Below are 15,088 nucleotides of genomic sequence, written 5' to 3' on the forward strand. Positions count from 1 at the left end.
TCTTCCGTAACTCTGAAGAACAGCTACAAATGAATGTTTTCTTTGTCTTGAGTCTCTACTTATCCAGAAAGTATTACAGTATGATTGTATAACATGGATTAAGAGTTGACTGTGCTATAAAACGGCTCATTATAAACTGTTATGAAACTTTTCTGATTAAATAATGAACCCAGTTTGGTAAGCATGGGTCTGTTGTTCAGTTAGTTCTTTTCCCTAAAGATTACCAGTTCCGGGATATGGTAGACGGTGTACATACTTTTAAAGGAAAAGTTTTTTCCAGGGTATTAGCAATGAATTGCAGGGTTCTCAAAACCAATGTGAATACATTTATGAAGTATCAGATCTACAAGGGTCTAAGTTGTGAGTTTGTAGCATTCCCTCCCTCTCCTTATGCTGAAGACCCCCAAAACAATATCACATCTGGAGACTTGCAGATTTTGGTAGATAGGAGTCTAATTACTCACTTGGGGAATGCTGAAGGAGTTTATGTTTGAGTCAGATTTGCAAGTGATAATTTCTGACTTTTATTTTCAATACCCCCATGTATGTATGTATCAAATTTGGCATGCCTACTTTGAATTAGATAAACTATTGCTGTAAAAATTTCCAGTATTCGCTTATGGAAATTTTGAGATATCTTAACTTAGGCGTAGCATGATCTTCAAGTGCTTACTCCTCCTTCTCCCCTGCTGGGAAATGTAGTCTGCAAAATGACCTGTCTCATTTCCAATGTGGTCAGCACCTCTGTCCATGTAGTATGAGTAAATGACTTCCTCGTTCTAAAGGATGCTACACTGTCAATGTGTGTTTCTGTTCATATTGTCCAGACTGGTCTGCTCCTTCTGCAATAGGAATAGCTGGCCTTGGTGGTGGATTTGAAATTGGAATTGAGGTAAGCATTTTATAATATATATAATTCTTTTTACAGGCATGCATCTTCTGTTCAATACCTGACAAAGCCCCCAAATGCTTTCTAGTTATTGACTGAGATAGAACCTTAAAACAAGCTCTGCATTGTATGCTAATATAGTAAGAGTTTGAGTTTATGGCTGAGCACTAGCCATGCTGTCCTATATTTTCCAAGTGTTTCTTTCATGATGGAAGTTTAATTGCCTAGATCCAATCAGGGGTAGTCTGTTGCAGCCAAAATAAATCTTGTGGCAGCTTAAAGACAAACACACTTATTGTGGGATAAGCGCCTTCACAAGACTTCTTCTTTTTAACAGCTGGTAGTTTAGTTTGTGAACTGATTTACAAAATAAGTTCAGCAGCAATGCTTTCCACAAGCTTTACTCCCACAGACCAAATCAAGGGGGAACTGTGCTTCTTCAGAAAACAGATGGCCAGGAGATGACTGGCACAGCTTCAGTCTCTAGCACCATCAGCGGGGACTATCTTATAATACCGATCATTCACGTACAAACCTGCTAACTGACCCCCTAGCCAGATATGTGTCAGATCTTACCCTGAGTCTGGCTGGTTAAATCAAGAAACCAACTGCTCTCCCACTACAGCTTATTGCTATAAATCTAACAGTACTTTGGGACTGCCTCTCCTGGTATACCCTCGGAAGAGTCTTGCACTCTGTAGATAAGAACTTACCAGTGGTCCCTGGCCCAAGAGACATCTGGCTGTTCTCAGCTAGAGCTAGGGCTTTTTCTCCCCTGGCCCATACCTGATGGAACTTTCTGCTGAACAACATCCATGCCCTACGGGAATTGTTGCCCTTTCACAGGGCATGTAAGGCAGGCATTTGGTTGAGGACAGTGATGGTTCCCCATATAGCCTGGCACTCCTCTTCCTCTGCCTCCCTCCTCTACAAGGAAATAGCACTTTCTTGGAAATCATCGCCATCAGAATGGCTTAGGTTGCTGTTAAATGTAATTTATGCATTTTCTGTATTATTTTAATTTTGGTATCTTTGTAATTTTTACTACTGTTGTATGCTGCCCTGAGCCCTGTTTTTCAGGGGAGGGTGGCTTAAAAATTGAATCTAATAAATTAACAAATAATAAACCTGACATTATGTTCTCCAGGCCCAACTGGGAGGAGGTTACTTGGCCACAGATCTGTCACAGAATCATAGAGTGGGAAGGGACCTCCAGGGTCATCCAGTCCAACGCCCTGCACAATGCATGAAATTCACAAATACCTCCCCCACACGCATACATCCCCAGTGACCCCTGCTGCAAGCCCAGAAGATAGCAAAAACCTCCAGGATCCTTTGCCAATCCAGTCAAGATGGAAACTTCCATAAGTGCATACATGTGAAATGAAGACTCACATAATCACAAAGCCTTTATTGGCATAATGAAACAACGCATATGGATAACAATGGAGGCTGTGGTCAATAGGATCACCAAGTCCCTCTGCCACTGTGGTGGGGCACACACAGTGCAATGACGTCACCTGGAAGAGATGTCATTGCTCCGGGGATGCGTGTCAGGGACACTCTAGGACTCAGGGTAAAACTCTATGCTACCATAGGGTTTGTATCATAAGTCCTAGAGTGTCACACTGAAAATGTTCTAGGATTTGCGATAAAACTCTATGGTACCATAGAGTTTTTAGCATGAGTCCTAGAGCGTCCCCAGTGCAATGTCCCCGGCGTGATGATGTCACTTCCGGTTGATGTGATTGTGCTGGAGACAGCACATGCCAGCAGGGCTCTTTGGGGGTGGGGATCCCCCCAGTGGCCTGCTCCCTGCCGGTGGGTTGGGACCCTCCATGGTGGGGGATCCCTGCACCTGGTGGGAGCTTGGCAGCCCTGGTGGTCTAAAAGAACATCTCCTGGAAATGAAGACTCAAGAGACCATAACACTGCCAGTGCTATGTAGCAGGCCTAATTTGGGGGGGAGGGGTGTTACCTTGATCTTAATTGCTTTGGAGGCCTGTTTGCATGCCCTCCCCTCATTTTTGGTCAGGATGAATCCACAGCACACCTAATGAGCTATGTAATAGGCACAGCTCTCTCCAAACCTCCAGGTGTGATATATATGTGTGTGTTTTTCCTATCACTGACAAGGGCATCTTTTTCCTATTCTATTCTGACCTAGTTAAGCCTCAAAAGGCATGGCAGATCACTTGCTATTCCTACATTGGGGTCATGCTCAAAGCCTGTTCCTCTAGATTAATTGTGGTAGGGTATAATCATGTGGAATAGGTTTCAGGATGCTAGTTTATTGGACTCTCTATTTATATTCCTCTCTTTTTCTTGATGGGGAACCAAAGCAGCTAGCAGTACACACAGAGAAATATACACTAAACAAAGAGAGGGGACGCTTCCAATAGTGGATCAGGCTTTCTCTCACCACCAGCTAATCATCTTTCCAGCTCTAGTCCCGCCCATCAGGTTTAGAGCTAAGATTGCCTGCTTCCAGGTGGCACCTGGACACCTGCTGTTATGATTGATCTCCAGCTGACCAAGATCAGTTCCCCTGGAGAAAATGGGTGGACTCAGAGTTTTATACCTCGATTTTATAGCCATCTGAGCTCCCTCCCTTCCCTAAATCCCACCCTCTCCAGGCTCCACTCCCAAAATCTCCAGGTATTTCCCAACCCAGAGCTGGCAACCCTGCTAAGAGCCCTTCATCTTATGCCTCTGGGTACACCCAGGGCTCACATATTTATGTGCAGAGACAGGAGCAAACACAGCAGGGTGTTATTTAGCTGATGTCAGCTAGGAGGATCTTCCCCAATTCCATCTCTGCCAGAAACTGTTCAGTTTCAGATACCTGAGCACCTAAAGCCTTAAATGTTTTCAGTCTGTGGGTCTAGAATTATGTTTACTTTGCAGTTACTTAAGACCAAAACGATAGAGAGATGTGGAGCCATTTAGTAGTAAATGGGTTTCTTTCTTAGGTTATCTTCTACTGAAAGATCTTGATAACACCTGTTCTTTGAAATGTTTTCTATGCTATTCTGCTGGTTGGCAGATTAAATAATTTGAATATCTGTGTTCTTTCTTTCTAGAAATATATTAAAATTTAAGGCTTTCCCCCCTCCTTTTGTTCCTTCTTCAGGTATCAGATCTTGTAATAATACTGAATCATGAAAGAGCTGTTGAAGCGTTTGCAAAAGGTGGCAATCTTGCCCTGGGAGGAAACTTTACAGTGGCAATTGGGCCTTTGGGGAGGTAACAAGATAATTTCTTTCCAGTTTACCTCTGCATACCTCTTCCTTCTTGAAAGGCAATGGCACTAAGGACCAGATAATACCTGTGGAGTTGCTTGGTTTATTTTTCTTTCCCCATACCAGCCTTTAAAACAGCCCTGAGAGGTGTGCACAGTTTCCAGTTAGGGAAACAGCTGGGGGTGGAGAAAGTACTTCTTTTCTGCAACATCACAATCTTGCTTCACTACCCAGTTTATTTTTTGTTCTAGAGGAGTTCCAGTTGTGGAACTAGAGCCACCAGTAGTTTGAGCATAAGAAACAGTGGTACTACTAGTAAATAGCTTGATATTAAGAACATAAGAAGAGCCCTGCTAGATCAGACCAGTAGTCCATCTAGTCCAGCATCCTATCTCAAAGTTCCTCTGGATGGCCAACAACAGGGCATAGAGACTGTGAGCTTCCCCTTGGATTTTTTGTGCATGTGGCTGTTTTGGGAACATGGGGAAATGGTAATAGGTGTCACCACAAAATGGCTGCCTGGGAAGCGGGAATGGCCCATCACAGAGTGTTGGGAGATTCCTACCCAAGGGTTCTCTTGTGATAAGGACAGCTAGTTTTAGAGAATGAGCTCTTCCTGCAGACCCAAAGGACTACTCTGGTCTCCTTCTAAGTGCCTCCTATTCCAGTGAGGTGGAGGAAAAGCACAGTTCTTTGTTTGTGGGAAGAACTACCCTGAGGAAGAAATAAGTGGGAAAGAGGAAACCTATCAACAGGTACTATGGTACTGATAGGTTCTGAACTGGGGATCAGTGGTACAGTTACTTACTTGAGTTCCATTGCCAGATTTATTGTACCTGGAACCTGCAATGACTTTCTGCAAGAAGAACAGTTCTAGAAATTTGTTTAAGTATGTAGTTCAAAAAAGAATGTGCAACCCAAGGTAGACTATTGCAAATGATCAAGAGGTAACTGACAACTGATCACAATGGGTCTCTTTTCTTTCTTCTACCCCCAGAAATCTAGAAGGTGATATAGCCTTGAGAAGCTCTGCTGCTGTCTATACCTACTGCAAATCTCGAGGGTTATTCGCAGGTGTCTCTTTAGAAGGAAGCTGTTTAATTGAAAGGAAGGAAACAAACAGAAAGTAAGTTGTAAGCAGAATATCAGTTTAAACTTTTAATTCCTGCAATGAGGATATGTTAAAGAAGTCCTCTTTCTAAAGTTTGATCATGAACACACTGTCTGCAGTTGGGTTCCTAAGTCTATCCAGTAACCTGTTCGGTGTTGTAGTTGCACAGTGCAATTTACCCTTGTGCTCAGTATGTTCCTTCCCACTGGAGCTACAGAAACCATAACTGAGTATTTCCTCTTCCAGTACATAAAGGGATACATTTTGCCAAATATTTCTGCTGTCACCAGAATAGAACTTATCTCCTCTCTCTTGCTGCACCCCAAAATATCCCCAGAGATGCTACTTCTGGGGGCCATAGGGACCTCGAGGAACAGCACAAAGGAGGAGTTAGATGTCCACCATGGAGGGCAAGAAGTAAAAATTATCCCTCCCCTTGTGTTTGCAAAAACTTTCCACTGGATCAAGCCCATTTGCCCTGATCTAAACCTGTTGGGCCTCAGCAGAACCGGGAACTTAAACCCACTGATGAGCCAGTTTGGTGTAGTGGTTAAGCCCATGGACTCTTATCTGGGAGAACTGGGTTTGATTCCCCACTCCTCCACTTGCAGCTGCTGGAATGGCCTTGGATTAGCCATAGCTCTCATAGGAATTTTCCTTGAAAGGGCAGCTTCTGAGAGAGGTCTCTCAGCCCCACCCACCTCACAGGGTGTCTTTTGTGGGGGAAGAAGATAAAGGAGATTGTAAGCCACTCTGAGTCTCTGATTGAGAGAGAAGGGCGGGGTATAAATCTGCAATTCTTCTTCCCATTCCTCTTTTCCAAGTGCAACCTCCAGCTCCCAGCATCTACTTCTCAGGGTCAAAAAAAGTACTGGATGCGAAGAAATTTGTTGTCTTCCTGTTAAATGTTTAAATGTTGAACAAGTAGATGACATAAATCTGGATTTCATTTGTGTTTCTCTAAAAAGCATTAATAAATATTTTTAAAGCATCACATGATCTAACAGGTATCCTAATATTAATTCATATATACTGAGCAGCTATGTTCTATGATTAGAAAACAGTCAGACATCAAATGTATAGTTTTGTTGAAAAAAAACCCAGAGAAATGGGATGATCCTTTCCTTGATCAGTTATGTGTTTGGTTAACCTTTCTCACCCCCCATTTTTGAATTAGATTCTATGGTGTGGACATCCGAGCAAGTGCCATTCTGTTTGGTGATCTACCACCTCCTGCTCCGGCACAAGACCTTTATGATACTCTGGAGTCTTTCACTTTGCAGTATGAAACCCTGGAGGAGAGAAACCATAGATGGACACCAGCAGCAAGGGAACCAAGAAAGGTGGGCACAATACTATTCTGTACAAGTTAATCCCTTCAGTCAGGCCATTCTGCTCATTTTTATGGCACGTGTCCATGTGCAAGTTGAATTTTCTGTGCCTATTCCAGAGTTCCTGTATTCCTCCCATCACCCTTGGCTACCAAACTTATAATGCACAGGTGTTAGGAAAGCCCCAGTACAAAGTGTGGAAGCACTTCTCCATGGTTTGGGAACTGGAGAAGAGAAACTGGAAGTGAGTTATAGTGGGGAGAAAATCATGTGTCTGTACTCTATTGTAGGCAGTATTGCAGGAGTTGTTCCACCATGGCCATAGTTGGTTATATAATCACAAAGAGACTTTTCTTAAGTTTTATAGTTTTAGACACTCATCATTTCTCCAGATTTTACAAAATCAAATTTAAATATAAAAGTAAAAATTAATAATAATTATCATATGGCATATGTGTAGAACAGCCAGGAGATCCTAAGTTTGTCTAGCAGCCAGCAGTTCCAGTTCTTTTAGTGTTAGGCACCACTAGGTGGTGAGCTGGACTTGTTGTTAAAGCAAGAGGTTGTTGCAGTTGCCTGCCTCTACGTTGCAGCCCTGGTATTCCTTGGAAGAAGCCCTTCCAAGTACTAGCCAAGACTGACCCTGCTTAGCTTCTGAGATCTGATGGGATCAGGCTAGCCTGGGCTATCCAGGTCAGGATAAAAGTAATAAAATCAACTATTTTGATATATTGGGTTTTATGCTGTTTTTAAGTAGTCACTGTAAGGACAGAGTCTCTAGGTGTGTTAGTTATTATGGATGAGATATCCCACAAGAAGAATGGAGTAATTGGAGAAGTCAAAGAGAAAAGATCAAGAATCCATCTGAATTTTTCTGAGAAGAGCGAAGAGGAAGGTTACTGGCAAATTATGACACAGTGAAGGGCACCATTTTGAGCCCAAATTCAGAACATTTATGCAGCATTTGGAGCATTTGTGCTTTGCACAATGGTTGTATGTAACCTTCAGAATTTGGGAAAATAAAGAAAATAAGTGTATTTATATTCAACTCGAATTTACAGGGAGTTCCACACCTATGCAGAAATGATTATCAGGCAGATAAAGAAAATGATTTGGATCCAGAGAATGTGTTCCACACATACATCAGTCCAGCTGTAGCTGAGATTTCTTCCTTTGCTGCTAGCACTTCAGGGTCTCACAGAAAACCATTGCTTGCACATGAGGAGAAGCAGTAAAGGAAGCAGATCATGCTGCAGCCAGAGCAAATAGCATGTGGAATACATTCACAAGATCCCAATCAATGGGCTGGATCCAACCAGTTCTTCCATTGATGAAAAGGGGAGGGAGAGGGTTCTGTTAGACCTCCCAAAGGCTATGATTGGCAGTATGGATAGATCAGAGCCAGATGGAATGGGGCCCGAGGGAAAAGGCTGCCTGGATCCAGCCCGTATACTGGAGCATAACAGCTGCAGTCAAAATGGGCAAAAGCCTCCAGAAAGATTGCCACCATGAAAGGTAAAACTATGTTTTTTGCTGCATGTTGAGACTAAACACCAAGGGGAAAGGATGCATGTAGGCTGCTGAGATGTGACAAGTGTGTTATGTATAAATATTAAAAATGGATGCTTATGAGTATTACAGGAAGACCTAAGTGGTATAATTGGATCCAGTGATGTATCATTTGCAGTGCCATAACATTGGGCTGATATATTCAGTTAATTAAAATGTATCACAGTGGCATAGCTGTTCTGTGAGCTGCAGCACTCTTATGTTAATTTGATAATAAGTCCTGCCGCTGCCACTTGTTATTTAGTTACCAACTTCAGCAGGAAGAATATGTAATACTGTTGAAGCACTTGGGCAGGGTAGCCTTGCACTACTGAGCCACAGGAGCTCTGACATCCATTATGAAACCCAGGTCACCAACCAGCAGGCATTAACTAGGAAGACTATAACAGTACAATCTTAAAGAGAGTTAAATCCTTCTAAGCCCATTGACTTCAATGGATTGTACTTTTGGGCTCCACATACAGCTTCCACTGTTATTAACTACTTTAAACCTCTTTGAAGTCAGTTTCTTTATTTGCTTCTACTGTGAGAAATAGGAACCTATTCTGGAAGCAAATATGACTTGGGACTGACAAAAACCTGAGGTCAGTTCCAGTTTGGTGTAGTGGTTAAGTGTGCGGACTTTTATCTGGGAGAACCGGGTTTGATGCCCCACTCCTCCACTTGCACCTGCTAGCATGGCCTTGGGTCAGCCATAGCTCTGGCAGAGGTTGTCCTTGACAGGGCAGCTGCTGTGAGAGCCCTCTCCAGCCCCACCCACCTAACAAGGTGTCTGTTGTGGGGGAGGAAGGTAAAGGAGATTGTGAACCACTCTGAGACTCTTTGGAGTGGAGGGCGGGATATAAATCCAATATCTTCTTCTTATTATTATTATTATTACTGAAGCCCCATGGGGCTAAATCTCGAAATGGCTCTTCTTTCCCTGGGGGCTGTGAATGTTGACATGTGAAGGAAGCATGTTGGAGGGACAGATCAGAGGTCTCCTGCAGGGGAAGAGAATTTGAGAAAATTGCCCCCACAGAAATTCTAGGCAGGATTCAAGCTATAACGATGGTTAACGTAGCGTGTTTGAATAGTTGATTGATGATTGGAAGACAATCCTCCACCAAGTGAATAGGGAGAAAACTCATAGGTTTGGGGGCATTAAAAAGCATGGGGCAATTTTTGTGTTAGTTGCACTTTTATTTGCACTTTAATAGTCACTTTAAAAGCTGCAGCTAGAATCCCAAGTTCTCCGGAGGTTCCAGGAGTGGGAGGGTCCATTATCATAGGGATTAGGCTTCTCCTCCTCTGGAATAGGGTCGTTTCTTCTTCGATCCACCAGGAGGGGAGTGATCTATCCCCTGGGACCTTCCCCAGTCTTACCGGCCCTATTGCTGGAACAGGACGTGTTCGGCAGCCATGAGCGACTTCAATCTACTCCCCCCCCCCTTCTTTTCTTCCTTTGTCTGTGGCTTGTTCGAGGCGAGCGGCCAGAGAGAGAGGAAATGCGGTGGAGGATCAGCAGGACTCGTCCCAGCTGCAAGTGTCCCTGCCGGTGTCTGGGAACTTCCTGACAAGGGCGTGGGGAGGAGGTTTCTTCCGCGGGGCGCCCAGTTCAAAGGGCCCCTACTTCCCCCCTCTTCTTCCCCGACGTGTTCGGCAAGGGGAGGAAGCAGCGGAGACCTCCAGTGGACCCACACAGCACCGTTGGAGTGATGTTTGCTGAAGGCCGAGGCCCAATGAGCAGGCACGGACCTCCAGAGGAGTCCTGGTAAGAGCTCCTCTCCAATAGAAGACCCGGCTGGCAGCCATTGTTCTGGGCGGCAAGCTTTCCCCTCCAAGGATTCTGGGACACCCAATAGCCTGGCGGGACACAGAAATGGGCAGGCAGAGTAGAGGGGAAAAAGGCGCGAAGACGGGGCAGCCATTTTGTGTGGGTAGCCCCCGGTACTAGCCTGCCTTTCTCCCTTTTGTTTTCCTTTCCCCAGCCTCAATCTCAGTATGGCTGAAGGACAAGGGTGTTCAACAGTTAGAGGGTTCCCCAAGTGAATTTGAGTTGCCCCTCTACTCAGGGTCCACAGCAGCACAGGGCTCTTCCAGGATTTCTGAGCCCGACCTCTCAGGAGAGGATGCCAAGAGCAATTTGCTGCAGTGGTTCAAGAAGGAGCTCTTAAAGGACAGGAGTTTTTCTCAAAACCTGTCTGCTGCTGCCTCAGGGCAAAAGAAACGGAAAAGAGAAAGCTCTCCTTGTCACTCAAAGCAGCGCAGGGTGGACTTAGAGCCAGAGTTACCTCGGACAGGGAGGAAGGGGAACTCTGAAGAGGAGGAATCACCCACTGTCCACTCCAGAATCTTTGCCCTGGAGTATTATTCCAAACTCCTACCCAAGGTTCTTCGGGAGATGGGGTTTGAAGCCACACCGAAGGAGAAAGAAGATTTGGTTCCTGGTTCAGGGAAGATGATGCCAAAGTTGGGGATCTCTCAGACAGGAGTGCCGCTCCCCTCTCCTTTCTTTAGCATCATCAAGGCAGAGTGGGAACACCCTGCCAAACCTAAGACTAACCCACAAATATTTTCAAAACTGTATGGTCATATTCCGGAGGTGACTAAACGTCTGAAGTTACCTACAGTGGATGACCCAGTGTACAGCCTGATACCGTGTTACCTATGGACACAGATGGCCTTCCCAAGGATGCTTGCGATAGACAAATGGAACAAGCCCTGCGCAAGGACTTCGAGGCCTCGGCCTGGTCAGTCCAGGCCTCTACAGCTGCTTCCCTATTTGCCAGGGCAATGCACTTCTGGGCTTCCAACTTAGCTGCAGCTGACAGCGGGGCACCGAAGGAGTTCAAAGATGAGCTTGAGAAAATTTCTCTGGCCTCCACATTTGTTGCCGATGCAACTCTGGATGCTGTCCAACTCTTTGCTCAAACGATGGCTTGTAGTGTGGCGACCAGGTGGAACCTGTGGCTACGTACCTGGGAGGTGGATGCGGCTGCGCACGCCAAAGTGGCAGGGGTGCCTTTCAAGGGAGTGAAGCTGTTTGGAGATGAATTGGAACAATTCCTCATTGAAGACAAGGACAAGAAAAAGGTGTTACCATCTAAGAAGAAAGATGCTAAACAAAAGGGGCATTTTCAGTCCTTTCAGGACTCAAAAAAGCCCTCTCGGCAGTCGACCTTCAAGTCCTTCAAAGGGAAATGTCAGCCCAGAGGTAGAGACTTTAAATCCTTCATGGGAAAGGGAACTCCAAAAAAGGGGGGTCCCAATGACTATGCCAAGAACCCCACCAGAAGATGGGATCGGGGGGCGATTGCTGCACTTTGCGACAGTTTGGGCTCAGTCAGTGCAAGATCCCAAGGAAAACAGATCCCCATACCCATCAACAGATGTTGGTTGCAATATGCCACCTACTCAACATTTGGGCGATAGAGAAGGTACCCACACCCCATCAGGGATTGGGGGTATTTCCTATTCTGTTTCTGGTTCCAAAAAAGAATGGAGAAGTCTGCACCATCCTGGATCTCAAATGGTTGAACAGGTTTGTCCGATCAATGAAATTCAGAATGGAAATGCTACGCTCTATTCTTCCAGCCATACAGACCAGAGAATTTCTCACTTCAATAGATCTCTCCAAAGCTTATTTGCACGTTCCAATAAAGGAAGGGCACCGGCGCTTCCTGAGGTTCGTGTATGACCAGAGGAATTCCAGTACAGAGCCCTCCCATTTGGGCTGAAGTCCTCTCCCAGGTCCTAGTGGCCTATTTATGCCTTCAGGGGATCCAGCTGTATCCTTACCTGGACGACATCCTGGTGAGAGCACAGTCGTATCAGCAGTCCGTCGACATGACACAATTGACGGTGATCACCCTGCAGGAGCACAGGTTCGTGGTGAATCGGAAGAAGAGCAACCTGATACCTGTGCAATGGCTAGTGCATTTGGGGGTGCAAATAGACACCACCCTGGACAAAGTCTTTCTCTCAGAGGACAGACAGATAAAGCATCACAGGGCGTTGACAGAGGTGATGGCGCAGCGGGTGCAGGTGATGCAGTTGGCGTGACTGCTCAGCATGATGGTGTCCTGCCAGGAAGTTCTACACTGGGCCAGGTTCCATGCACGTCCATTACAACAATTCCTGCGGCCCTTCCAGCAGCTCATAGCTCACAAGCCCAAGTGCAGGTGGAGATGCCTTCATTGCTCAGACAACAGTTACAGTGGTGGCAGAACTCTGGTCTATTCCTGGAGGGGATAGATCTCCGGGAGTCACTGAGAGTCTGCATGGCGACAGATGCCAGTTTGTTTGGCTGGGGAGCCCACGCGAGGGGTCAGATGATACAAGGAACCTGGTCAGACAAGGAAGCTCATTGGAGCATCAGTTTTCTAGAACTCCGAGCAATCCGCTTGGGGCTGATCTGGCTCGAGACAGTGCTACAAGGTTGCCATGTGTTAGTCAAGATGGACAATATGATTGCGAAGTCTTACGTCAGTTGGCAAGGGGACACCAGGGCGCAGTCCCTTTGCAAGGAGGCAGTGACTCTGATGACATGGGCAGAATCGCATCTGCGGTCCATGCACGTGGCAGGCAAGGACAACGTCCTAGCAGACAGTGGACCAGGCAGAGTGGATGTTGGATCGGATGGTATTTCAGCAACTTTGCCACAGATACGGCAAGATAGAGGTGGACCTCTTTGCAACAACGCAGAACTGCCACGTGCCGAGATTTCTGTCAAGGAGAAAAGAGGACAAGGCGGAAGGGTCCAATGCCCTCAGTTGTGTTTGGCCTCCAGGGCTTTTGCATGCCTTTCCCCTGATCCAACTGATACCCAGGGTTATTCAAAAGGTGTTGGTCCAGAGAGCAGAAGTGGTGCTCTTGGCTCCTTTCTGGCCTTGGAGGGGTTGGTTCCAAGACCTGTTGAGGTTGTCAACAGAGGCGCCTTGGTGCCTGCCAGTACAGGAGTCTCTGCTACAACAGGGAGCAGTGTATCATCCTCAGCCGGGGCTGTGGCAGCTGACTGCCTGGAGATTGAGTGGGCGCAATTAGCTACTTTGGGGTATTCGCGGCAGGTTTTTGACACCATGTTAGCGTCTAGGAAGGAATCCACTAACATAATTTACAACAACACTTGGAAGTTTTTCTCTAAGTGGTGTGCAGAAAAGGGTTGGGATCCAATGAAGATACCAGTCAGAAAGCTGCTTCTCTTTTTACAGGAGGGGCTGGATATGGGTCTTTCTACCAATACTCTGCACAGACAGGAAGCAGCGATTTCCACTGTGCGTGGAGCTAAGAAAGGGGGGTCCCTGGCAGTTCACCCACATGTCAAGCGTTTCCTTCAAGGAACGGCCCTACTCAATTCACCTGCAGTACACAGGTTTCTTAAGTGAAAATTGAGCATAATGCTGAAGGCTTTGAGCAAGCCCCCGTTTGAGCCCCTGGCTATTTGTAGTTCAAAAGATTTGACCTTAAAACCCCTTTTTTTTGGGTAGGGATTACCTTGGCACGGAGAGTGTCAGAGCTAAAAGCGTTATCAGTGGACAAGGAGTTGTGCATTTTTCATGCAGATCGTGTGGTCTTGCGTCCCTCCTTTGTGCCGAAGGTTAATTCGGTTTTCCATAGGACCCAGGAGATTGTCCTGCCCTCCTTTTGCCCCAATCCACAGAAGAAAAGGGAGAAAGAATGGCATCCCCTAGATGTTAAGAGGGCCTTGAGTTTCTATGTGGACAGAACCAAGGGGTTCAGGAAGTCAGACTCCCTTTTTGTTTTGTTTCTCGGCTTCTTTGGGAAAACCGGTTTCTTCCTCCACCATTAGTAGGTGGTTACGGGAAGGTACTGCAGCAGCGTTTAGAGCTCAGGGACTGGTGCCTCCAGGTTGGATTACGGTCCATTTGTTACGGGGGGTGGCCACTTCGGCAGCATATAGGGGCTTCCCGTCCCTAGAGTCTGTTTGCAGGGCAGCTACCTGGCGATCCATCCACACCTTCACAAAGCATCATAAGTTGGATAAGTGGGCCTCGGCGAAAGCGGTGCTTGGCCGTAAAGTGCTGCAGAATGTTCTGGGTTAGGGGAAGCCTGGTATCTCCCTCCCTAAGGGCCTACTGCTGTTGTATGTCCCTATAGTAATGGACCCTCCCACTCCTGGAACCACCGGAGAACAGAAGATTGTAAGAACTTACTGTGAAGCTTCCTTCTCAGTGGTTACGAAGTGGGATGGTCCAACCCTCCCAGAGGTGAGAGCGGCTTCCCTGTCTTGATGTGTTGCTAAACTGGTTTTGGGGTATTACCATTACTGTCATTAGACAGATAAGGGGTGTACTGTGATATGTTTTTGCTCCTATGGATTCCCTTCTTTGCTTCAATAAACATTGAATCGGACCAATATATTCCAGGCTATTGGTGTCTGTTTTGGGAGCTTTGCTTTCTTCACAGAGTTTACAGGATGGGGGAGTTAAGGCTTGGTGACGATTGGGGAAGGTCCTAGGGGATAGGCCACTCCCCCCAATGGATCGAAGAAGAACCGACCCTATTCCAGAGGAGAAGGAGCCTAGTCCCTTCGGTAATGAGCCTAGTCCCTCCTCCCACTCCGGAACCACCGAGAAGGAAGCTTCATGGTAAGTTCTTACAATCTTCCGTTTTCCCCAGCAACTACATGTGGATTGGGACTGACTTTGATTTGACAATGCAGTCCATTGCTCTGTTTAAATAGCTGAATGTTAATAGTTCAGTTCAGTACCTTTATTGGCATACAAGCTGAATGTTAATACTTCTGTGTGTGATGTTTGTGTATAAAATGTATTGGGTTAATGGCTTTGGATTTTGTTGCACTGTGTACTAAGAATGAACATGTTGTTGGATTTCTTTCCCTCTTACTATCCCCTTGTAGACTAATGAATACGCCTCAAGGCCACATTCACGCAGGTCTTCTGAAATCCCCATGCCAGAAGGTACTGTATAAGTAGTAGTATGC

General features: G+C 46.0%; 1 protein-coding gene across 1 annotated transcript in view; it reads left to right on the plus strand.

The window, feature by feature from the left end:
* Positions 1–15,088, plus strand: part of SH3YL1 (SH3 and SYLF domain containing 1) — a 44,487-nt gene that overhangs the window by 14,576 nt on the left and 14,823 nt on the right. The window contains exons 4-8 of the mRNA XM_060234708.1: positions 828–892; positions 4,023–4,135; positions 5,129–5,257; positions 6,420–6,585; positions 15,005–15,065. Of these exons, the coding sequence (XP_060090691.1) occupies positions 828–892; positions 4,023–4,135; positions 5,129–5,257; positions 6,420–6,585; positions 15,005–15,065 (534 nt within the window). The remainder of the gene's footprint in view (positions 1–827; positions 893–4,022; positions 4,136–5,128; positions 5,258–6,419; positions 6,586–15,004; positions 15,066–15,088) is intronic.

Source organism: Heteronotia binoei, chromosome 1 (assembly GCF_032191835.1).
Source record: "Heteronotia binoei isolate CCM8104 ecotype False Entrance Well chromosome 1, APGP_CSIRO_Hbin_v1, whole genome shotgun sequence".
NCBI classification, from domain to species: domain Eukaryota; kingdom Metazoa; phylum Chordata; class Lepidosauria; order Squamata; family Gekkonidae; genus Heteronotia; species Heteronotia binoei.